Source organism: Oncorhynchus clarkii, chromosome 5 (assembly GCF_045791955.1).
Source record: "Oncorhynchus clarkii lewisi isolate Uvic-CL-2024 chromosome 5, UVic_Ocla_1.0, whole genome shotgun sequence".
NCBI classification, from domain to species: Eukaryota; Metazoa; Chordata; class Actinopteri; order Salmoniformes; family Salmonidae; genus Oncorhynchus; species Oncorhynchus clarkii.
The window spans coordinates 78,918,495-78,942,906 of NC_092151.1; the positions used below are offsets into that span (position 1 = coordinate 78,918,495).

The 24,412-nt window shown below is 44.1% G+C and overlaps 1 protein-coding gene across 1 annotated transcript in view; it reads left to right on the forward strand.

Annotated features, from left to right (window-relative positions):
• The window catches only part of LOC139410235 (rho GTPase-activating protein 39-like), a 39,647-nt gene that overhangs the window by 11,215 nt on the left and 4,020 nt on the right, over positions 1 to 24,412 (forward strand). Inside the window, exons 3-12 of the mRNA XM_071155708.1 lie at positions 93 to 462; positions 703 to 969; positions 1,142 to 1,906; positions 4,519 to 4,683; positions 4,913 to 5,098; positions 5,401 to 5,427; positions 5,697 to 5,769; positions 5,988 to 6,128; positions 7,901 to 7,974; positions 23,398 to 23,597. Coding sequence (XP_071011809.1) covers positions 93 to 462; positions 703 to 969; positions 1,142 to 1,906; positions 4,519 to 4,683; positions 4,913 to 5,098; positions 5,401 to 5,427; positions 5,697 to 5,769; positions 5,988 to 6,128; positions 7,901 to 7,974; positions 23,398 to 23,597 — 2,268 coding nt within the window. The remainder of the gene's footprint in view (positions 1 to 92; positions 463 to 702; positions 970 to 1,141; positions 1,907 to 4,518; positions 4,684 to 4,912; positions 5,099 to 5,400; positions 5,428 to 5,696; positions 5,770 to 5,987; positions 6,129 to 7,900; positions 7,975 to 23,397; positions 23,598 to 24,412) is intronic.

Genomic DNA, 24,412 nt, shown 5'->3' on the forward strand with positions numbered 1-24,412 from the left:
AACTGAACAGAATCACGCCTGACAGCTCCTCTGTGCCAAATACAATAATTAACTCTCTCTCTCACTCTACCTCTCTCTGCCTCCCCCCTTAGAACCTCTCCATTCAGATGGAACACAGGTACCAAGGAGAGGATGCTGATCAAGGTGACAGACAGAGAACCCAGCTTCCTCTCTCACCAGGGGAACGGTTACTCCCCCTGCGACCCCCCTACCCTCACCCCCGCACCTGGCACCGGCACCGCCTCCCGTACCCGCCGTTCCTCTGGAGGCTCCGCCACCCCTGACACTGGCCCTGACGGCTCTCCAATCCTCTACGTCGACCGCCGCCAGTCGCCCTTCCTGAAACGTGCGGAGCTAGGGGGCGGAGGTACCGGGACACACCGTCGCCCCTCGGCCGACTCACAGCCCCCCTCCCCCCGCTACGCCTACGAACCACCCCTCTACGAGGAGCCCCCCTCGGAGGTACGACACTCCAACATAGTTACAGAAACACGTTCATTAAACATGTAAAAACACATCTCTTTCAGCTAGTCTATGGTATGCTCTGTGATTGACTCTGTTTGACTTGCCTCTTTGTGTCTTTCCCAGTGTCCCTGTGTGATCGGTCTTGTTATGATTGATTTTAATTGCACTAGGATTTGATTGTCGCCTGTCTTTTCTGTGTGCACTTTTTGAGAAACGTATTGTTTTTTATGATTCTAGTACCAGCCCCCGCCCATCTACGAGGAACCGCCCACAGACGTGATGCACCACCTGGGCTCTGACTCCTCCTTGCTGTATGGCACAGGGAAGTCCCCGGCCCGGGGAAAGCCCTCCTCGGCGACACCCCTCTATCACTCTCCCAAACAGAGCCACTCCCCCTACGGCCAGCTGGTGCTGACCAGACAGAAGTGTCCAGAGAAGACCCAGAGTCTGGAGTACAGCCCTGCTGGGAAGGAGTATGTCAAACAGCTGGTCTACGTGGAACAGGTAGGTAGTCTAGAGGTTAGAGAGATAGGCCAGCCACCGGAGGGTTACCGGCTCGAATCCCATGTCTGACAGTAGGACGGTAACTGGAAGGTTGCTGGCACCAGTTGGACATTCGTGTACATTATTCAATAAAGTCATCTTCTTCCTCCTCCCCCTCCTCCTCCTCCAACAGTCCTCCTCCAGCCCACGTTCTAAGACAGCCGACCGGCTCCTTCACTACGGGACCTCCACTGCCACCCCATCCTCCATGGGGGGGTATGGGGGCTCCTACGGAGGATCCTACACCCTCCAACACAGCCAGAGTCTGATACGGGACCCCCGGCTGCTGCTGGACTACGGGAGCGAGGAGGGGGGCGAGGGCGGAGGCCAGAGGTTGCTCTACGAGGACTCTATGTCCTGGAGCTCCAGTCAGCACCACTCCCTCTCCCTCTCTGGGTCTGCAGGTGGAGGGGGCTTCTCGCCCGGGGGGAACCGCAAACGCAAGACCCGGAAACCCTCCCTGCCCCAGGAGCTGGGAAGGTGTGGAGGGGGTGGTGGTGTTGGGGCAGACTGGGAGGAGGGGCCGATGTCAGGGACCCTGTCAGAGGCAGTGTTGAACCAGGCCAGGCTGGCATGGGAGGCCCAGCAAGTGATGAAACAGAGGAGCAGTTGGGAATCAGCCCCGGGGGAAGGGGGCTCGGCCAGGGGCTCTAACCAGGGAGGAGGGTCTAAAGACGGGTACGAGAGTGATGGGGCGGTGCCCCTGCCCCTGCCAGGCCCAGTGGTGAGGGCGTTTAGCGAGGATGAGGCATTGGCACAGAGCGACGGGCACCACGGGCATTACCACTGGAAACGCAGCACCTTCGACAGACTGGGCTTCCCTCAGGCACTGCTGGAGAAGAGCCTGTCTGTACAGACCAACCTGGCCTCGCCTGAACCCTTCCTACACCCCTCACAGGTATCCACACATACACGCACACACACACGCACGCACACACACACACACACACACACACACACACACACACACACACACACACACACACACAGTCTGTCAGTGCAGTGCAGACTCTAGCTCTTATATTCTATGTCTCCGTGTAAGTGTGTGTGTGTGTGTGTGTGTGTGTGTGTGTGTGTGTGTGTGTGTGTGTGTGTGTGTGTGTGTGCACATGTGACTGTGTGACTTCGAACTCTAGCTCATCTTCTCTGTCACAGAGCCACGCCCTAGCTGCCACAGGTCCATTAATGTTTTATCATGTGCAGAATCAGATCATTATTTTAATGGGGTGAGATTGGTTTATGTAATACCAGTTGTTGGAACCAAAATTATTTTCCAATCGTTTCGTTCTAAACAGAATAATTATTTTTTTCGTTCCGTTCCACTGTTCTGACCAGTAAAATAAAGTTTTGAACTGGTTTGAACCAAAAAAAGTCCAGGTTTATATTGTTCCTTCTGTTCCTTTTTAAACCTTAGACTTTTTTTTATTTTTACATTTAGCTTGACATTAGTTTACTTCACCAAGTATACAGTGTGGATTGAGCAGCTTGCTAGGGAGTGGGCAAGCTAAAGCTCAGTGAGTTGTTTGAGTGATGGAAAGACAAGTGTACAACTGACATTTTGTGGGTGGGAAGCGAGAGAGGGTGCTTTAAGTGCTGTGGCATCTTGTGTTGACATGCATTATCTGAATTAGGCCCACAGAATTATGCCTCCAGAGTGGCTTCTATGAAGGAACTTTGAATGTCTTTGAACGTCAGAGATTTAATATTGGACCAAAGCTTGCTATCTAGCTAACAAGCTTGTGTGTGCAGAGCGGTACCAGAATTTAAAACACGTTTTACCTTTTTGTAGTTAATAAATCCAGTGTAAAATGTGACAACTGTAGTACACCTAACTGGCATTTAAAAACATAATCCATTCTTCTCTAATTAATAATTGCTCTCCCTATCTTCTGAATCATGCTTTTAATGTCAGTAGGCTACAGCTATGCTTTGGAAGGGGGAGGGGCTGCTAGACTACACGCACACACACTGGCAAAGATTTTCAGCTGGTAGACAGCAGGCAGGTAGACAGAAGGCAGTCAGGCAGAAACTGGATGAAGTTTTTGATTGAAAGACGGAGGGCTTTGCATAGGCGCTTTGTTGTGTTTTTTGTGGGACCAGAGCGTAAAATAACATTATTAACCGGTTCCCATTCTTTTCAAATAACGGTTCTGTTCTGGAACAGTATAGATCACTTTCGTTCCCGGTTCTGATTCTGTTCCTTGAATATATATATATATATATATATTTTTTACAGTTTTCTGTTCTGTTCCCTGAACCGGTTCCATCCCCTGTGTAATATCCATACTGCTGCTATTGCACTTATCTACTGCCACTTAGACAGGGACTTACCTGGACTCTCTGTACCAGATAGGCTACACACACGTTATGTTCTTCTATCCTCGTGGGAACCCAAAACATTTTCCCATTCAAAATCCTATTTTTCCTAACCCCTAACCCTGAACCTAATCCTTACCATACCTTAACCCTAACCCAAATCCTAAACCTAACTCCTAACCCTAATTGTAACCCTAACCCTAAACCTAACCCCTAAGTTTAAAATGTTTGTCACCACGTATTTCCTTGTTTTAATATCCTCGTGGGGGCTTTTGTTGATTTTAGGTCCCCACAAGGATAGAAAAACCAACACACATAACACACTGCCATGTACCATCACTTAGAATGTAGGCACAGATCACCGGACTACAGGAATGATCTAGACTCACTGTACCAGACAGGCCTACACTCACTTAGACACAAGCATACACACACACACACACACACACACACACACACACACATACATCCCAGTACATGCACAGAAAGGCATTGACACACCAGGCCATATACAAAGACACACAGAGACACGTCACATGCTCCCACACCTCTCTGTGTGTGCTGCTGAATGTGTGAGACAGAGAGACAGCAGGTCTTCTTTAAGGTGTGAAGAGAGATGGGAGCCATGCCAGAGAAGGATGGGAGCCTGTGGGGGGAACTACAAGCCAGATTTATTCTGCTCCATATGTGCAACCCTGCCTACAGTACCTCTTTTTCCCATCACTCCATCCCTCCAATTATCCATCCTTTCTCTAACTCGCTCCATCTCTCTCTCTCTCTCTCTCTCTCTCTCTCTCTTCCTCTCTCTCTCTCATTATATCTACCATCACATTGTAAGACACACACAAACACACCCACACACACTTAACTTAGCCCTCACATAAGAGAAATCTGCCCCCATATCAACCATCAGAGAGAAAGAGGGGGGGGGGGGGGATGTGGGGGTTAGTGGAAAATAGCAGGCCTGAAAGTGCTTACCAAGGAATACAGTGCTACTCAAACTCAGAGCAGAGAGAAAGAAAGAAAAAATGAGACGTTAAAGGGAAAAAAAGAGGCTGTCTGTCCTCTACTCTCTCTTTCCTCACAGCATTCCCTTTTAACATCATGTGTTTGTCTACTGCTACTGTTTCTCTCTCTTTCTCTCTCTCTCCCTCCCTCTCTCTCTGTCTCTCCTTCTCTTCCTCTCTCCCTCAGTCGGAGGATCTTGGAGCGTGTGCTCAGTTCGAGGCGAGTCGGAATGCTCGGAACATGATGCCCAGCGCCAGCTGTGGAGTGTTCCCAGAATTCACCTTGAGGAAGCCGTCCTCCGAGACCGACATTGAGAACTGGGCCTCCAAACACTTTAACAAACACACACAGGTACACCCACCCACACACACTTAACTTTACACTTTAACACTCACTGATACATTACAGACACACACGCCGCTTTACAATTTAAAATACACAGGAACAGTCACACTCTCAGTACTCACTGTCTCACACAAACACATCTATATAATATCTAGTATAAGCAAAGCTAAATATTGACCTATCATTCCTTCCTCCTCCTCCTTCCTCTCCCCCTCCTCCTCTTCCTCCCTCTCAGGGTCTGTTCCGGCGCAAGGTGTCCATAGCCAACATGCTGGCGTGGAGCAGTGAGCCAATCAAAAAGCCCATGATCGTGACGTCAGACCGTGCGGTAAAGAGAGAGGCGGTGGAGATCTTTAAACTCATCCAGACCTACATGGGAGACCGCCGGGCCAAGACTGACCCGCTCACTGTCGCCCTGGAGGTCTGCAGACTCTCTGATATCCTTATGTCATATCCCAAATGGCACCCTATTCTCTATATAGTGCACTACTTTTGACCAGAGCCCTTATGGACCCTGGTCAAAAGTAATGCACTAAAAGGGGAAAGGGTGCCATTTTGGACTGAGCCATTGTCTCCCTTTCTGCAGCCATGTGTCATTTTATGTGCTTTAAGCTTCAATTTATCTTCAGTTTCTGATTTTGTGCATCAAGGAAATAAACATGACTTAATGATTCCACCCCCCCTCATTTCCTCTCTGTCTTTCTCTCTCTCTTTCGCGCCAAGACTGGCCCCCTGAACATCGCCCTAGAGGTCTGCACAGGCCCTTTTATTATCCCTCTCTCTGTTCTCTGCTTCTACTTGTTCATGTCTCTCTTTGAATTGACTTTCATTGTGTTGCTTCTCACTTCTCTACTTTTTTACTCTGTTATTTTATGCATTTATGTCTTTTAAGCTTCAATTTTCCTTCAGTTTATTAATTCTGCACATCATGGAAACATATGTGACTTTTAATAATTCCCTTCTCTCCCTTCTCTGTCCTTTCTCTCTTTCTTCTACCCCTCCCTCTCTTTTCTTCCCAGGTGGCAGTGCGTGGTTGGAGCAGCCAGGGTCTTCGTGATGAACTCTACATTCAGCTGTGTCGTCAGACTACAGGTACACACACAGACACACACACACGCTCACACACACTCACACACGGCCCGCTTTACACCTGAACACACACAGCTACGTGCACACACACTGTGTAACACTAACCGTGTGTAAACTACTGGACACATAATTAACAAACCTATTAATTCATTAGACACAGGCTTGATGCACAGTCAACCTGAAGTCAAATGAACACTAACCTCATCCACTACTTCTCACAGAGAACTTCCGCTACGATAGTCTGGAGAGGGGCTGGGAGCTCATGGCTGTGTGTCTGGCCTTCTTCCCGCCTACACCTCGCTTCCACTCCTACCTGGAGGGATACATCTACAGACACATGGACCCCCTTAACGATACTAAAGGTTGGATGAGAGATATTGTGTGATGTGTGTGGTTACGTGCATGTGTGTGTGGTGGCTAGCTGGCTGTGGCGATGCATTTTAATGACGTACACAGACGTTGAGACTGGTGTTTTGTGGGTACTATTTAATGAAGCTGCCAGTTGAGGGCTTGTGAGGTGTCTATTTCTCAAACTAGATACTCTAATGTACTTGTCCTGTTGCTCAGTTGTGCACCGGGGCCTCCCACTCCTCTTTATATTCTGGTTAGAGACAGTTTGCTCTGTTCTGTGAAGAGAGAAGTACACAGCGTTGTACGAGATCTTCAGTTTCTTGGCAATTTCTCACATGGAATAGCCATCATTTTTCAGAACAAGAATAGACTGATGAGTTTCAGAAGAAAGCTCTTTGTTTCTGGCTATTTTGAGTGTAATCAAACCCACAAATGCTGATGCTGCAGATACTGAATTAGTCTAACAAAAGACAGATTTATAGCTTCTTTAATCAGAACAACAGTTTTCAGCTGTGCTAACATAATTGCGAAAGGGTTTTCTAATGATTAATTAGCCTTTCAAAATGATAAACTTGGATTAGCTAACACAACATGCCATTGGAACACAGGAGTGATGGTTGCTGATATTGGGCCTCTGTATGCCTATGTAGATATTCCATTAAAATCAGCCGTTTCCAGCTTCAATAGTCATTTACAACATTAACAATGTCTACACTGTATTTCTGATCAACTTGATGTTATTTTAATGGACAAAAAATGTGCTTTCTTTCAAAAACAAGGAAATGTCTAAGTGCCCCAAACTTTTGAACGGTAGTGTATACTTAAGCAATAAGTCACAAAGGGGTGTTGTATATGGCCAATATATCACGGCTAAGAGCTGTTCTTATGTACGACGCGATGCAGAGTGCCTGGACAAAGCCCTTAGCCATGGTATGTTGGCCATATATCACAAACTCCCAGGTTGCCTTATTGCTATTATAACTGGTTACCAATGTAATTAGAGCAGTAAAAATAAATGTTTTGTCACACCCATGGTATACGGTCTAATATACCACTGCTTTCAGCTAATCAACATTCAGGGCTCGAACCACCCAGTTTATAATATAGTTTTTACTATAGTAATATTAGTGTTTATACTATAGTAAACTTTACTAGAAACACTACAGTGAATACTACAGTATACTTCTGCAAAAAGTATACTATAAATATAGTAATACTACAGTATTTAGAGCATAGTATGCTATAGTATTTTTTCATATGGGTGTCTACTAATTCATTTTACTAGATCATTTTGTTGTCTGATTGAAAGGAGGTTCTCCCTGCACCTCTCCTCTCTGACCCATATTACATCTGTCTGCACTGCAGTCTCTCTAAGGGGAGAGTCCTGGGCATCAGTTCAGTCTTTTTACATTAGTGTAGGGTAACTGGTAACTGCTAGGCCTGTTACCTCAGTGAAATCCTGCTGTTGTGTGTATGTAACTATGTAGACAACAGGAACTTGATGGTTGAACATTGTGTCAGTGTATGTGTGTTTGTGTGCGTGTGTTCTTGTAGGGTCAGGAGGACAGTGGCCTGGAGCAGTATGGTGTGTTTCCAGAATTAGACCAGTGTTACCCTCCAGTAATGAACTATTGTGTGTGTGTGTGTGTGTGTGTGTGTGTGTATTTATTATCTCTGTTTCCTTCCTGTACCAGTGTTTTGAGTCCACTTCTCTTCGGTAATTACAACACGTTGCTGTATGATCTAACAACTAACCTCTGTGTGTGTGTGTTATTTCTTCCAGGAGTGGCGATCAGCGGCTATGCCAAATACTGTTACCGTAAACTGCAGAAGGCTGCTCTGACCGGAGCGAAGAAGGTCTGTGCTTGGTTATTCCCTGTTTTTTTTCTCTTCCTTCTAATCTTCCTCTCCTGGGATGTCTGTCTGTTGTCTCTGTACCTGGCGGGGCTGTGTCTGGGGGGCAAGTCTGCTCATCTTCCTCCCCTGTTAGCCGTAGCGCAGTTAGTGCAGGGTTAGTTAGCTAGCTGTTAATTGGCTGACAGCACAGTAACCAAGGGGAGTAACGAGGTCTATGTAGCTAACTACTAGCCATCCCTAAGGCAACAACACACGCCACTTAATTAACACCCCTCCTCATGCACGCCACACACACACAGACAAACACACACACGCACGGATACGCACACACACAAACAGAGACACACTGTACACACCCTGATAACACGGCGTACCCCACCGCCATCTGATTAAGAATTCCATATCAGAATGCTCCCCGGGATGGGAATAGGAGGGGAATATGGGGCACAATGACATGCTACTTACACACAACACACACACACTACATACACACACATTCAACGGTATGTCACCATTGACTTGTATTGCTTTCGAGCCGAAATATTAACGGTATGTCACCATTGACTTGTATTGCTTTCGAGCCTGAATATTAATAAGTAGATCAATCAAATGTATTTATGAAGCCCTTTTTACATCAGCAGATGTCACAAAGTGCTTATACAGAAACCCAGCCTAAAACCCCAAACAGCAAGCAATGCAGATGTAGAAGCACGGTAGCTAGGAAAAACTCCCTAGAAAGGCAGGAACCTAGGAAGAAACCTAGAGAGGAACCAGGCTCTGAGGGGTGGCCAGTCCTCTTCCGGCTGTGCCGGGTGGAGATTATAAGAGTACATAGACATTAAGGCCAGATTGTTCTTCATGATGTTCAAACGTTCATAGATGACCAGCAGGGTCAGATAATAATAGGTGAATGAGAGGATAAGCTAAACTCCAATTAGTCTCATCATTTATCCTTTGATTTAGTATTTTACTGTTTGTGTGACAAAGGACTTCCTGTTTTTCCATTTCATTAGCCTCTCATTTGAATCATCTCCCTCTAGCTGTGTGTGTGTGTGTGTGTGTGCGTGTGTGTGTGTGTATTTGTCTTAATTTAGTTATTGTTTCAGCAAGCGGTGTACAAAATGTAGTGTATTATTAATGTAAATGTCTGGAGCAGGACTCCTGCTGAGACTGCTGGGACAACACGGCACACACACGTATCCGCCCACACGCTTGCACACACACAAACGCACAAGCATACACAAAACACACACATGCTTACATGCTTCTTAACTAGTCCACCAATTACAGGGGCCCTTTAGGCAAATGTGTCTTCTGAGTGTTTTTATACCAGATCACAACTCTACAGTCTGCCTCTGTTTACCAGGCTCCCAGACGGAGGAGTGTGTGTGTGTGTGTGTGTGTGCGTGTGTGTGTGTGCGCGAGAGAGAAGGGGGTAAGGCTGGTAGGGTGTGGAGGGAAGGTTGGGTGTCATGGAAACCATCTCCTGGGGGACGTTCCATTCCAGTTGTTCATCTATCCTCGCCCTGACCTAAAAAAACATTATCTGACTAACTGACTCACTAAACCAGTTCCGATCGATACAAGCCCAGTTAGCTGTCGGTTTTAGACCAGTACCAATCATTATCAGGCCACTCCACTGGATTAAATGGGTTGTAATATAATGGCGTCTCTCTACTGCCCACTGGGCACAGACTTCAGTTCATCGTCTAGTTTTGATATACATTTAGTTGAGTTGTCAACTAACATGAATTCAACGTGAAATCAACAAAAAATGTCACCACGTCATTGGATTTCAGTTGAGGGAAAAAATAACACAATTCCCTTAAATTGATTACTTTTTTCAAATCCAATTTGTTTTCCACGTTGATTCAACGACATCACATTACATTTTTTGGTTGAAATGACATGGAAACAACGTTGATTCAACCAGTCTTTGCCCAGTGGGTGGTGACCAGTGCTGATCTCTACTCTGACCTTCTGACCTTTTGAATGCCCTAGAAACCTCTCTTTGAGGTTTGTCGAACGCTGAAATCTGAACTAAAGATCTCGGTTTAAAAGCTGACAGTGTTTTTATATATATATATATATATATATATATATATATATATATATATATATAATACTTTTATTTGATTTTGAATCCACTGTTGGGCTAAATTGCTATGAGCGCAGCTACCTGTCCCGGGATCCTGCCAGATTCCGTATAGGGGGAGAGACGCGAAAGCCCAGCTAGCCTAGCTGGCTCGGCGTCTCAAATGGAGGTCGCTATTGAACGTTTCCAACGTTGCAGGAGTTGTGTTTACTTTGCTTTGTTCCGGGACAATGTGGACCGCGTTGACTTTCAATGTAGCAACTGCTTGCTTGCAGAGAACTACAGGAGTGAAGTAGCTACTCTTAGCAAGCAAGTAGAAAACCTACATAGCTACTGGGGAACCCACGCCCACCTACTTTTTATTTTTCTAGTTAGTTTTGCTCTCCATAGACAACTGGCCGGTGCTAGGCAGGGTTCTCCCCCTTCCCTGAAGAATGTAGCTGATCTCGACCCAACCAACCAGCCATGGAGGTACGTCACTCGCCGTGGAAGTCGAAGAAGGCGTCCTCTGGCAACGGGGGTTTCCATGGAGATGTTGAGCCTGGAACTGACACAGACCAGAAACAGCTTTGCCTCCCTAGATCTAGAGGTTCCGTTGCCTTCGTCCGTGGTGGCTTCCCAATCAAGATCGGATCCGGAGGTACCTGTCTCCCTCTCCGGTGCCTTCTACCTCGGGTTCAAATCCTCAGAGCTCCCAGCCTCACCAGACAGTGAGGATGCCTGAGAGACCGGCCCATTCAACATCACCTGTCATCATAGGCAGCTCTATGGTGAGAAACATCTCGGTCCCCAAGGCAAAAACCCTGTGTTACCCAGGAGCACAAGTACAGGACATAACAAGGCTGCTTCCGACTGTTCTACCACAGATGCCGGGAGCTGACACTGTCGTAGTCCATGTGGGGTTGAACGACATCAGGAGGGCTAGCTCGGAACATTTGAAAATTGATTTTATAGAACTGATTTTAGCATTAAAATACTACAAAAAACAGCCAATAATTTCAGGTCCAGTACCATCGTTGGGCCGTGGGTGTGAAAGATTCAGCAGACTGCTGGCATTACACATCTGGCTAAAAGACTAGGGTAGCTCTGATGGAGTCACTTTTATTGATAACTTTGACACCTTCTGGAAACAGAAGATACTCTACAGGAATGACGGAGTCCATCCAAATCATCTTGGCTCCTGGACTCTGTCCATGCATTTCAAGGCTGCGTTGAAACAATGACTGGTAAATGATCAAAGACCAGCTCAATTAATCCCTACCATTGTGACAATGAGTAGTCATAATGCTGATCTTAGGGGCATTGGCAAACACAATGTAAGTCATTTAATTTATGTACCCCTAATTGCACCGAATACATCTGTTTATCCTACAGCTATTGTAAGCAGTAATCATGAGCCTATAAACCAGAGTTACACTGTTAGCACTGAGGCGGTGTGCAATAGTAGGAAGACCACTTTATGCAGCTCACCCTGCACTATCAGCTCCAATGTAAATAACATGAGGAAGTCTACCTCTGATAAGCTTCCCAGTAAAGCATTAAAAACAATCAAGCAATGCAGAAAAGTGCTAAAAATAGCCCATATCAACATATATAGCCTAAGAAACACGGTCCATGAAGTCAATAACTTGCTTGTAACAGATGACATTCATATTCTGACTATCTCTAAACTCACTTAGATAATACCTTTGATGATACAGTGGTAGCAATACATGGTTATAAAATCTACCGAAAAGACAGAAATGCCAACGGAGGCGGTGTTGCGGTCTATATTCAGAACCATATTCCTGTAAAGCTTAGAGACGATCTAATGTTAAATACTGTTAAAGTAATATGGCTACAGGTTAATCTGCCTCACCTAAAGCCCGTTCTTGTGGGAAGCTGCTAAAGACCACCAAGTGCTAACAGTCAGTATCTGGGTAATATGTGTGAAATGCTTGATAATGTACGTGATATCAACAGAGAATAATATTTTCTGGGTGATTTAAATATTGACTGGCTATCATCAAGCTGCCCCTCAGGAAGAAACTTCAAACCGTAACCAGTGCCTGCAACCTCGATCAGGTTGTCAGTCAACCTACCAGGGTAGTTACAAACAGCACAGGAATTAAATCATCAACATGTATTGATCACATTTTTACTAACGCTGCAGATATTTGCTTTAAAGCAGTATCCAAATGTAGCGATCACAATATAATAGCCATATCTAGGAAAACCAAAGTTCCAAAGGCTGGGCCTAATATACAGTGGGGAGAACAAGTATTTGATACAGTGCCGATTTTGCAGATTTTCCTACTTACAAAGCATGTAGAGGTCTGTCATTTTTATCATAGGTACACTTCAACTGTGAGAGACGGAATCTAAAACAATAATCCAGAAAATCACATTGTATGATTTTTAAGCAATTAATTTGCATTTAATTGCATGACATAAGTATTTAATCACCTACCAACCAGTAAGAATTCCGGCTCTCACAGACCTGTTAGTTTTTCTTTAAGAAGCCCTCCTGTTCTCCACTCATTACCTGTATTAACGGCACCTGTTTGAACTCGTTACCTGTATAAAAGACCACACACTCAATCAAACAGACTCCAACCTCTCCACAATGGCCAAGACCAGAGAGCTGTGTAAGGACATCAGGGACAAAATTGTAGACCTGCACAAGGCTGGGATGGGCTACAGGACAATAGGCAAGCAGCTTGGTGAGAAGGCAACAACTGTTGCCGCAATTATTAGAAAATGGAAGAAGTTCAAGATGATGGTCAATAAACTTCGGTCTGGGGCTCCATGCAAGATCTCACCTCGTGGGGCATCAATGATCATGGGGAAGTTGAGGGATCAGCCCAGAACTACACGGCAGGACCTGGTCAATGACCTGAAGAGAGCTGGGACCACAGTCTCAAAGAAAACCATTAATAACACACTACGCCGTCATGGATTAAAATCCTGCAGCGCACGCAAGGTCCCCCTGCTCAAGCCAGCGCATGTCCAGGCCCGTCAGAAGTTTGCCAATGACCATCTGGATGATCCATAGGAGGAATGGGAGGAGGTCATGTGGTCTGATGAGACAAAAATAGAGCTTTTTGGTCTAAACTCCACTCGCCGTGTTTGGAGGAAGGAGAAAGATGAGTACAACCCCAAGAACACCATCCCAACCATGAAGCATGGAGGTGGAAACATCATTCTTTGGGGATGCTTTTCTGCAAAGGGGACAGGACGACTGCACCGTATTGAGGGGAGGATGGATGGGGCCATGTATCGCAAGATCTTCCCTCAGTAAGAGCATTGAAGATGGGTTGTGGCTGGGTCTTCCAGCATGACAACGACCCGAAACACACAGCCAGGGCAACTAAGGAGTGGCTCTGTAAGAAGCATCTCAAGGTCCTGGAGTGGCCTAGCCAGTCTCCAGACCTGAACCCAATAGAAAATCTTTGGAGGGAGCTGAAAGTCCGTATTGCCCAGCGACAGCCCCAAAACCTGAAGGATCTGGAGAAGGTCTGTTTGGAGGAGTGGGCCAAAATCCCTGCTGCAGTGTGTGCAAACCTGGTCAAGAACCACAGGAAACGTATGATCTCTGTAATTGCAAACAAAGGTTTCTGTACCAAATATTAAGTTCTGCTTTTCTGATGTATCAAATACTTATGTCATGCAATAAAATGCAAATCAATTACTTAAAAATCATACAATGTGATTTTCTGGATTTTTGTATTAGATTCCGTCTCTCACAGTTGAAGTGTATCTATGATAAAACATTACAGACCTCTACATGCTTTGTAAGTAGGAAAACCTGCAATATCGGCAGCGTATCAAATACTTGTTCTCCCCACTGTAGTGTATAAGAGGTCATACAAGAAGTTTTGTAGTGATTCATATGTTGATGATGTAAATAATATTTGCTGGTCTGTGGTGTGTAATGAGGAGCAACCAGACGCTGTACTTGGGATCTCAATGGGATCTCAATCCATCACATCTGGGAACTGTTGGATCGGAGGGTGAGGGGTAGGCCCATTCACAAAAAACATAAATACCTTATTCAGACCCTTTGCTTTGAAACTCGAAAATTGAGCTCAGGTGCATCCTGTTTCCATTGATCATCCTTGAAATGTTTCTACAACTTGATTGGAGTCCCCTTGTGGTAATTTCAATTGATTGCACATGATTTGAAAAGGCACACACCTGTCTATATAAGGTCCCATAGTTGACAGTGCATGTCAGAGCAAAAACCAAGCCATGAGGTCAAAGGAATTGTCGGGAGAGCTCCGAGACAGGATTGTGTCAAGGCACGGATTTGGGGTACAGTACCAGAAATGTCTGCAGCATTGAAGCTTCCCAAGAACACAGATGCCTCCAACATTCTTAAATGGAAGAAGTTTGGAACCACCAAGACTCTTCCTAGAGCTGGCCCTGGCCAAACTGAGCAATCAGGGGAGAAGGGCCTTGGTCAGGGAGGTGACCAAGAACCCAATGGTCACTTTGACAGAGCTCCAGAGTTTCTCTTTGGAGATTGGACAACCTTCCAGAAGGACAACCATCTCTGCAACACTCCACCAATCAGACGTTTATGGTAGAGTGGCCAGATGGACGCCACTCCTCAGTAAAAGGCACATGACAGCCTGGATGGAGTTTGCCAAAAAATCACCTAAAAGACAAGATTCTCTGGTCTGATGAAACCAAGATTGATCTCTTTGGCCTGAATGCCAAGCTTCACGTCTGGAGGAAACCTTTGTGAAGAATGGTGGTGGCAGCATCATGCTGTGGGTATATTTTTCAGCAGCAGGGACTGGGAGACTAGTCAGGATCAAGGGAAATATTATTATTATTTTACCTTTATTTAACTAGGCAAGTCAGTTAAGAACAAATTCTTATTTACAATGATGGCCTACCGGGGAACAGTGGGTTAACTGCCTTGTTCAGGGCCAGGATGACAGATTTTTACCTTGTCAGCACGGGGATTCAACCCAGCAAACTTTCTATTACTGCTGGCCCAACGCTCTAAAAACTAGGCTATCTGGCGCCCAAAGATGAACAGAGCGAAGTACAGAGAGAACCTTGGTGAAACCTGCTCCAGAGTGCTCAGGACCTCAGATTGGGGTGAAAGTTCACCTTCCAACAGGACAAAGACCCTAAGCACACAGCCAGGATAAACGCAGGAGTGGCTTCAGGACAAGTCTCTGAATGTCCTTGAGTGGCCCAGGCATTTGACTTGAACCCGATCAAACATCTCTGGAGAGACCTGAAAATTGCTGTGCAGCAACGCTCCCCATCCAACCTGAGAGAGCTTGAGAGGATCTGCAAAGAAAAATGTGAGAAACTCCCCAAATACAGGTGTGCCAAGCTTGTAGTATCATACACAAGAAGACTTGAGGTTGTAATCGCTGCCAAAGGTGCTTCAACAAAGTACTGAGTAAAGGGTCTGAATACTTATGTAAATGTGATATTTCAGTTTTTTATTTTAAGACATTTACAAAAAATTCTAAAACCTGTTTTTGCTTTGTCATTATGGGGTATTTATTGTGTGTAGATTGGTGAGGAAAACAAACAATTCAATAAATTTTAGAATAAGGCTGTAACGTCACAATGTGGAAAAAGTCAAGGGGTCTGAATACTTTCCGAATGCACCGTATATATTTTTGGAATAATGCGTAAAATTGCATGAGATTAGCTTTAAAACAGCTAAATAAATCTCTGCCCCATGCAAAATTTGTAGAATTGCAGGAAATTTGCATTTTTTTATCCGCCAGCAAGGGGTGTGAATACATGGGCTCACATGGGTTGTAAGGTGGGGGTTTGTTACAACGCGGATAAATTACATTATCCATCCAGACGTTTGGCACCCAGGCAATTTGTGTGATCGGACCATCTAATATCCCTGCGTAAACCAGACTACTAGCCTCCCACTGGGCACAACACGTCATTTCAACGTGGAGAATTGGGTACGGTTCTTATAGTGGATATTACGTTGAAGATCTGACGTTGTTTGGCCAAAATATCATATCATGGTATTTTTCACATTTTTGACGGTATGATGGTATGTGGTATTTAATATTTTTGATTAATAAAAGTTCTACATTTACTTTATGAGTAGTGAGTGATCCTAGGGTGCTGTATGAGTAGTGAGTGATCCTAGGGTGCTGTATGAGTAGTGAGTGATCCTAGGGTGCTGTATGAGTAGTGAGTGATCCTAGGGTGCTGTATGAGTAGTGAGTGATCCTAGGGTGCTGTATGAGTAGTGAGTGATTCTAGGGTGCTTTATGAGTAGTGAGTGATCCTAGGGTGCTTTATGAGTAGTGAGTGACCCTAGGGTGCTGTATGAGTAGTGAGCGATCCTAGGGTGCTGTATGAGTAGTGAGTGATCCTAGGGTGCTTATGAGTAGTGAGTGATCCTAGGGTGCTTTATGAGTAGTGAGTGATCCTAGGGTGCTTTATGAGTAGTGAGTGACCCTAGGGTGCTGTATGAGTAGTGAGTGATCCTAGGGTGCTGTATGAGTAGTGAGTGATCCTAGGGTGCTTATGAGTAGTGAGTGATCCTAGGGTGCTTTATGAGTAGTGAGTGATCCTAGGGTGCTTTATGAGTAGTGAGTGATCCTAGGGTGCTTTATGAGTAGTGAGTGATCCTAGGGTGCTTTATGGGTAGTGAGTGATCCTAGGGTGCTTTATGAGTAGTGAGTGACCCTATGGTGCTTTATGGGTAGTGAGTGATCCTAGGGTGCTTTATGAGTAGTGAGTGATCCTAGGGTGCTGTATGAGTAGTGAGTGATCCTAGGGTGCTTTATGAGTAGTGAGTGATCCTAGGGTGCTTTATGAGTAGTGAGTGACCCTAGGGTGCTTTATGAGTAGTGAGTGATCCTAGGGTGCTTTATGAGTAGTGAGTGATCCTAGGGTGCTTTATGAGTAGTGAGTGATCCTAGGGTGCTTTATGAGTAGTGAGTGACCCTAGGGTGCTTTATGAGTAGTGAGTGATCCTAGGGTGCTTTATGAGTAGTGAGTGATCCTAGGGTGCTTTATGAGTAGTGAGTGACCCTAGGGTGCTTTATGAGTAGTGAGTGACCCTAGGGTGCTTTATGAGTAGTGAGTGACCCTAGGGTGCTTTATGAGTAGTGAGTGACCCTAGGGTGCTTTATGAGTAGTGAGTGACCCTAGGGTGCTTTATGAGTAGTGAGTGATCCTAGGGTGCTTTATGAGTAGTGAGTGACCCTAGGGTGCTTTATGAGTAGTGAGTGACCCTAGGGTGCTTTATGAGTAGTGAGTGATCCGAGGGTGCTTTAGAGTAGTGAGTGATCCTAGGGTAGCAAGACATACATTCTAAATGATTTAAAGGGGTCTTTCTCCTTTCTGAATGGTTTATACTGTTCAATTCAACTTCAACCTAAAATCATTTCCTGCATTTCCATCCATTTCTGCATTTCCTGCACTCATTTCAGATCATTTCCACACTGCCACAATATGGGGAAAAATACTACACCTTATTTTTAACCAAATGTTGCAATTGTGATTTAGATCAAAACATTTGGTGAACTTTTGGAATCATGGAAATAGAATGTTTATTCTAATTCTATAGTTAGAATATAAATAATAGTGGGCACTTTGAATACAGTGTTGTTTGACATGACAAATGAAAATGCCATGGACGAGTTATTGTGACAGGGTAGAAACCAAAGTGATGTTGTGTTTCCTAGGGGACACTATAATCTTTGGCTACATTAAATCTTTATTAATGTAGCCAACGTGTTCATGCTTCGCCTATTTCCTCTTTGATTTAGAAGATACTGTTGCACAAACAACATGCTGATTTAGGCCTCCACCAGCACTGGTATCAGGCTGTATTAGCTAGCTAGTACTTTTATTGGCTAGTTACCTTGCCAGCTAACTAGCGATTAGCATTAGTGCTAAGAAAATACAAACTAGCTGTTTGCAGATGTAAGAAATACAAACTAATATTGTAATTATAGAACGCTTGTGGATTTATATTAAGATTAAAGTGGAAACAACATCGTTGTCATCAACATTGTTGCATGTGCTGCATTGACCATGCAGACTAAACGCAAGTGTCTCGTGGTCAAGCAACACTAGTTCTGTGTGGAAAGCGGCATGGAGAGAGAGAGAGACCTGTGACCTGTTGCCACAAGAAAAGGTCAACCAGTGAAGAACAAACACCACTGTATATACAACCCATATTTATGCTTATTTATTTTCCCTTTTGTACTTTAACCATTTGTACATCGTTACAACACTGTATATATACATAAAATGATATTTGTAATGTCTTTATTCTTTTGGAACATCTGTGAGTGTAATGTTTACTGTTCATTTTTATTGTTTATTTCACTTTTGTATATTATCTACTCCACTTGCTTTGGCAATGTAAACAAATGTGTCCCATGCCAATGAAGCCCATTGAATTGAATTGAATTGAGAGAGCAGAGAGGGATGACTCAAGTAGCGGAGTAAACTATAAAACATGGACGTTACACACGGCGCATCACATTTAACAAACCAAACATTCAAATACTGTTATAGAAGGTAAAGTAAGAACCCAAACCGGTCCGTGGATAAATACCGGTATATAGTAAAATACGGTATACCACCCTGCACTACGTTGTTTCAAAGGTACAATTTCAACATATTTTATGCAAGGTTTGTCTATTTTGAAAGTTGGTTACCATGATGACATGATCTTGTGGTTGAAATGTTATCCTCTTAACAATAGTTTATGCTAATTACTTTTTTCTAATTCAATGTATTTTCCGGGTAGATTCCACATCACAATACGTTGACAAATTAGGTGAAACAACATTGATTTAACCAGTTTGTGCCCAGTGGGCTACATCTAGCTCAGTTCATGTGAAATATTTTGAAAATTGGAGATTGAAATAGAATGAATAGAGCTGACAGGTTTCTTTATTCTATCTAATATCAGTTATATATCACAATGCATTTCTATTTGAAAGTTTGCTAACATTACATCCTCTCAAACAGGCCCCAATGTGACCATGGAGCAATAATTCTACTTCCTGTCATAGAATGGTGCTTCTCTCTTTCCGACCACAGTAGGGGGCCAGTGAGGCAGTCATCTGCTGTCTACACTATAGAGTGCCTCTATAGAGGCAGAAACAGACAGAGGGCTGAACTGAAGGAAATGGCAGATGAGGGACAGAGGAAAGACAGATGGAGAGTGAGACCAAGGGATAGAGGGAGGATCAGAGCAAAGGAGCAGTGGAGAGGAATTGACTGAGATGGAGAGGGAGGAAGACGAATAGACAGGGAATGAAAGAGTGAAAATATGGATTGATAGTGGTGGGTAGTGTAATTAATTGTTTGTGTGTGTGTGTGTGTGTGTGTGTGTGTGTGTGTGTGTGTGTGTGTGTGTGTGTGTGTGTGTGTGTGTGTGTGTGTGTGTGTTCCTGTCTCCTATCACCCGTGGCGATGTCAGCCTGTGATAGCGGGCACTGGTGGTTGGCATAGCGTGTGTGAGGCATGTAGCATGTGCCAGCATCTCTGCAGGGTGGTAATAGAGACAGTTTGTCACTTGGTGGACTCACACATACACACTCTGAATGCAGCCTGTAGCCTGAGGCACAGTGTTTGACTGGTATTAACCCCAGAGCAGAGCCTCTACCGGGGGATTAATAGTACTGATTATGCCCTTGTGAAGGAAGATCAAACCCACTGAACGCTCTCACTTTCCCTCTCTCTCTCTCTCTCTCTCTCTCTCTCTTCCCTTTTCCTCATCCTTTAACCATGCTCTCTTTTCCCCATCATTTAACCATGCTCTCTTTTCCTCATCCTTTAACCATGCTCTCTTTTCCTCATCCTTTAACCATGCTCTCTTTTCCTCATCCTTTAACCATGCTCTCTTTTCCCCATCCTTTAACCATGCTCTCTTTTCCCTTTTCCCCATCCTTTAACCATGCTCTCTTTTCCCTTTTCCTCATCCTTTAACCATGCTCTCCTTTCCTCATCCTTTAACCATGCTCTCTTTTCCCCATCCTTTAACCATGCTCTCTTTTCCCTTTTCCCCATCCTTTAACCATGCTCTCTTTTCCCTTTTCCTCATCCTTTAACCATGCTCTCTTTTCCTCATCCTTTAACCATGCTCTCTTTTCCTCATCCTTTAACCATGCTCTCTTTTCCCCATCCTTTAACCATGCTCTCTTTTCCCTTTTCCCCATCCTTTAACCATGCTCTCTTTTCCCTTTTCCTCATCCTTTAACCATGCTCTCTTTTCCCCATCCTTTAACCATGCTCTCTTTTCCCTTTTCCCCATCCTTTAACCATGCTCTCTTTTCCTCATCCTTAAACCATGCTCTCTTTTCCTCATCCTTTAACCATGCTCTCTTTTCCCTTTTCCCCATCCTTTAACCATCCTCTCTTTTCCCTTTTCCCCATCCTTTAACCATGTTCTCTTTTCCCTTTTCCTCATCCTTTAACCATGCTCTCTTTTCCCCATCCTTTAACCATGCTCTCTTTTCCCTTTTCCTCATCCTTTAACCATGCTCTCTTTTCCCCATCCTTTAACCATGCTCTCTTTTCCTCATCCTTTAACCATGCTCTCTTTTCCTCATCCTTTAACCATGCTCTCTTTTCTCTTTTCCCCATCCTTTAACCATGCTCTCTTTTCCCCATCCTTTAACCATGCTCTCTTCTCCCCATCCTTTAACCATGCTCTCTTTTCCTCATCCTTTAACCATGCTCTCTTTTCCCCATCCTTTAACCATGCTCTCTTTTCCTCATCCTTTAACCATGCTCTCTTTTCCTCATCCTTTAACCATGCTCTCTTTTCCTCATCCTTTAACCATGCTCTCTTTTCCTCATCCTTTAACCATGCTCTCTTTTCCCCATCCTTTAACCATGCTCTCTTTTCCTCATCCTTTAACCATGCTCTCTTTTCCTCATCCTTTAACCATGCTCTCTTTTCCCCATCCTTTAACCATGCTCTCTTTTCCTCATCCTTTAACCATGCTCTCTTTTCCTCATCCTTTAACCATGCTCTCTTTTCCTCATCCTTTAACCATGCTCTCTTTTCCCCATCCTTTAACCATGCTCTCTTTTCCTCATCCTTTAACCATGCTCTCTTTTCCTCATCCTTTAACCATGCTCTCTTTTCCCCATCCTTTAACCATGCTCTCTTTTCCTCATCCTTTAACCATGCTCTCTTTTCCCCATCCTTTAACCATGCTCTCTTTTCCTCATCCTTTAACCATGCTCTCTTTTCCTCATCCTTTACCAACGCTCTCTTTTCCCTTTTCCCCATCCTTTAACCATGCTCTCTTTTCCCCATCCTTTAACCATGCTCTCTTTTCCTCATCCTTTAACCATGCTCTCTTTTCCCCATCCTTTAACCATGCTCTCTTTTCCCCATCCTTTAACCATGCTCTCTTTTCCCTTTTCCCCATCCTTTAACCATGCTCTCTTCTCCCCATCCTTTAACCATGCTCTCTTTTCCCCATCCTTTAACCATGCTCTCTTTTCCTCATCCTTTAACCATGCTCTCTTCTCCCCATCCTTTAACCATGCTCTCTTTTCCTCATCCTTTAACCATGCTCTCTTTTCCCCATCCTTTAACCATGCTCTCTTTTCCTCATCCTTTAACCATGCTCTCTTCTCCCCATCCTTTAACCATGCTCTCTTTTCCCCATCCTTTAACCATGCTCTCTTTTCCTCATCCTTTAACCATGCTCTCTTTTCCTCATCCTTTAACCATGCTCTCTTTTCCTCATCCTTTAACCATGCTCTCTTTTCCCCATCCTTTAACCATACTCTCTTTTCCCCATCCTTTAACCATGCTCTCTTTTCCTCATCCTTTAGTTAACCATGCTCTCTTTTCCCTTTTCCCCATCCTTTAACCATGCTCTCTTTTCCCTTTTCCCCATCCTTTAACCATGCTCTCTTTTCCCTTTTCCCCATCCTTTAACCATGCTCTCTTTTCCCTTTTCCCCATCCTTTAACCATGCTCTCTTTTCCCTTTTCCCCATCCTTTAACCATGCTCTCTTTTCCCTTTTCCCCATCCTTTAACCATACTCTCTTTTCCCCATCCTTTAACCATGCTCTCTTTTCCTCATCCTTTAACCATGCTCTCTTTTCCCTTTTCCCCATCCTTTAACCATGCTCTCTTTTCCCTTTTCCCCATCCTTTAACCATGCTCTCTTTTCCCCTTAAAATGTAGAATTGATATGTTTGATTCAAGTCTCCATTTCAACTAAAAATTGAAAAGTTAAAGAATAGGAACAAATCGAATAAAACTTTAAATGCACTTTAATACAGTTTGATTTGATATAATCATATTCTTTAACTTTTCTTTTTGGTTGAGATGGAGACTTGAATCCCACATATTTTTTAATTATGAATTTAGAAACATTTATGAATACCATTATTTTTCAGTAAACACACAGTTGCTAAACATAGCGTGTAATATGTGACTTTGGGCTTTGCCTCAAGAGCCGTAGTTTTATATTATGGCAGAAATGTTCATTTAATTTTTTATTTATTTTTTTAACTGATATAACATTTACATAAGTTTTCAGACCCTTTACTCAGTACTTTGTTGAAACACCTTTAGCAGCAATTACAGCATTGAGTCTTGTTGGGTATGACGCTACAAGCTTGGCACACCTGTATTTGGGGAGTTTCTCCCATTCTTCTCTGCAGATCCTCTCAAGTTCTCTCAGGTTGGATGGGGACTGTTGCTGCAAAGCTATTTTCAGGTCTCCAGAGATGTTAGATTGGGTTCAAGTCCGAGCACTGGCTGGGCCACTCAAGGACATTCAGCGACTTGTCCTGAAGCAACTCCTGTATTGTCTTGGCTGTGTGTTTAGGGTCGTTGTCCTGTTGGAAGGTGAAACTTCTCCCCAGTCTGAGGTCTTGAGCACTCTGGAGCAGGTTTTCATCAAGGATCTCTCTGTACTTTGCCTCGATCCTGACTAGTCTCCCAGTCCCTGCCACTGAAAAACCAACCATGATAAAGGGTTAAAGATAGGTTTTAAATCAACTTGTGAATTGTATTGAATATAGCCATGTTCCCCCTTTGTATCTTTAATGTCCAGTGTAGGAAATCCTCATTGGTACCCTAGTTTATAGAAAAAAACAAATGTACTCTAAATCTCTACCCGAAAAGGATGGGCCACCTCTCTGAACCTGGTTCCTCTCTAGGTTCCTTCCTTCTATGGAACTTTTCCAGGCCACTTCTGCCTCTGCATTGCATGCTCTGGCATTTAGGCCGGATAACTTTAAGCACTTTGTGACAACTGCTGAAGTAAAAAGGGCTTTATAAAATACATTTGATTTATTAATTGATAGATTGATTGACGTATCTGCCTGTGTTGTAATCCAGGGGTTGCAGAAGCCGTGTCTGGAGGAGATCAAACACGCCAGGAACGCCATCTTCAGCCCCTCCATGTTTGGCTCTTCCCTGGAGGAAGTGATGTCACTGCAGAAGGAGCGTTACCCCGATAGCCAGCTGCCCTGGGTCCAGACACGCCTCTCTGAGGAGGTCCTGGGTCTTAATGGAGACCAAATAGAGGGCATCTTCAGGTCAGTACCTACCTCTCACTCACTAACACTAGGGAGAGAGGTAGGGAGGGCGAGAGGGAGGAGTGGAAGTGGGGTAAAGGGAAGGAGGGAGGAGTTAGTAGTATTAGACATGCCTGTCAGTGAAGATCCTGGGCCCAGATTCACAAAACACTTCTTACACAAAAACTTAAGAAGTTTCTTAAGAAAAAAAATAAGAAGTGCATAAGATAGTTCGTAAGTGCAATTCCTCAACATTATCTTACGGCTGCTGTCCCTGTACAGGAATCAACATCAGCGGACATCAGCGGAAATTTCAGAGTGACAACTAATAGTACTCGATACAACTCAAACTTTCATTAAAACACACATGCAGGGTACTCAATTAAAGCTACACTCGTTGTGAAGCTAGCCAACATGTCAGATTTTTAAAATGCTTTTCGGCGAAAGCATGAGAAGCTATTATCTGATAGCATGCAACCCCCGAAATACCCAAAGGGGACGTAAACAAAAGAATTAGCGTAGCCGGCGCTACACAAAACGCAGAAATAAAATATAAAACATTCATTACCTTTGACGAGCTTCTTTGTTGGCACTCCTATATGTCCCATAAACATCACAATTGGGTCTTTTTTTTCTCGATTAAATCCGTCCATGTATACCCAAAATGTCCATTTATGAAGCCCGTCTAATCCATGAAAAAGCACCGTTCCAAAACGCACCGTAATTTTTTTTAATTAAAAAAGTTACCTATAAACTTTGACAAAACACTTCAAACTACTTTTGTAATCCAACTTTAGGTATTAGTAAACGTTAATAATCGATCAAATTGATCACGG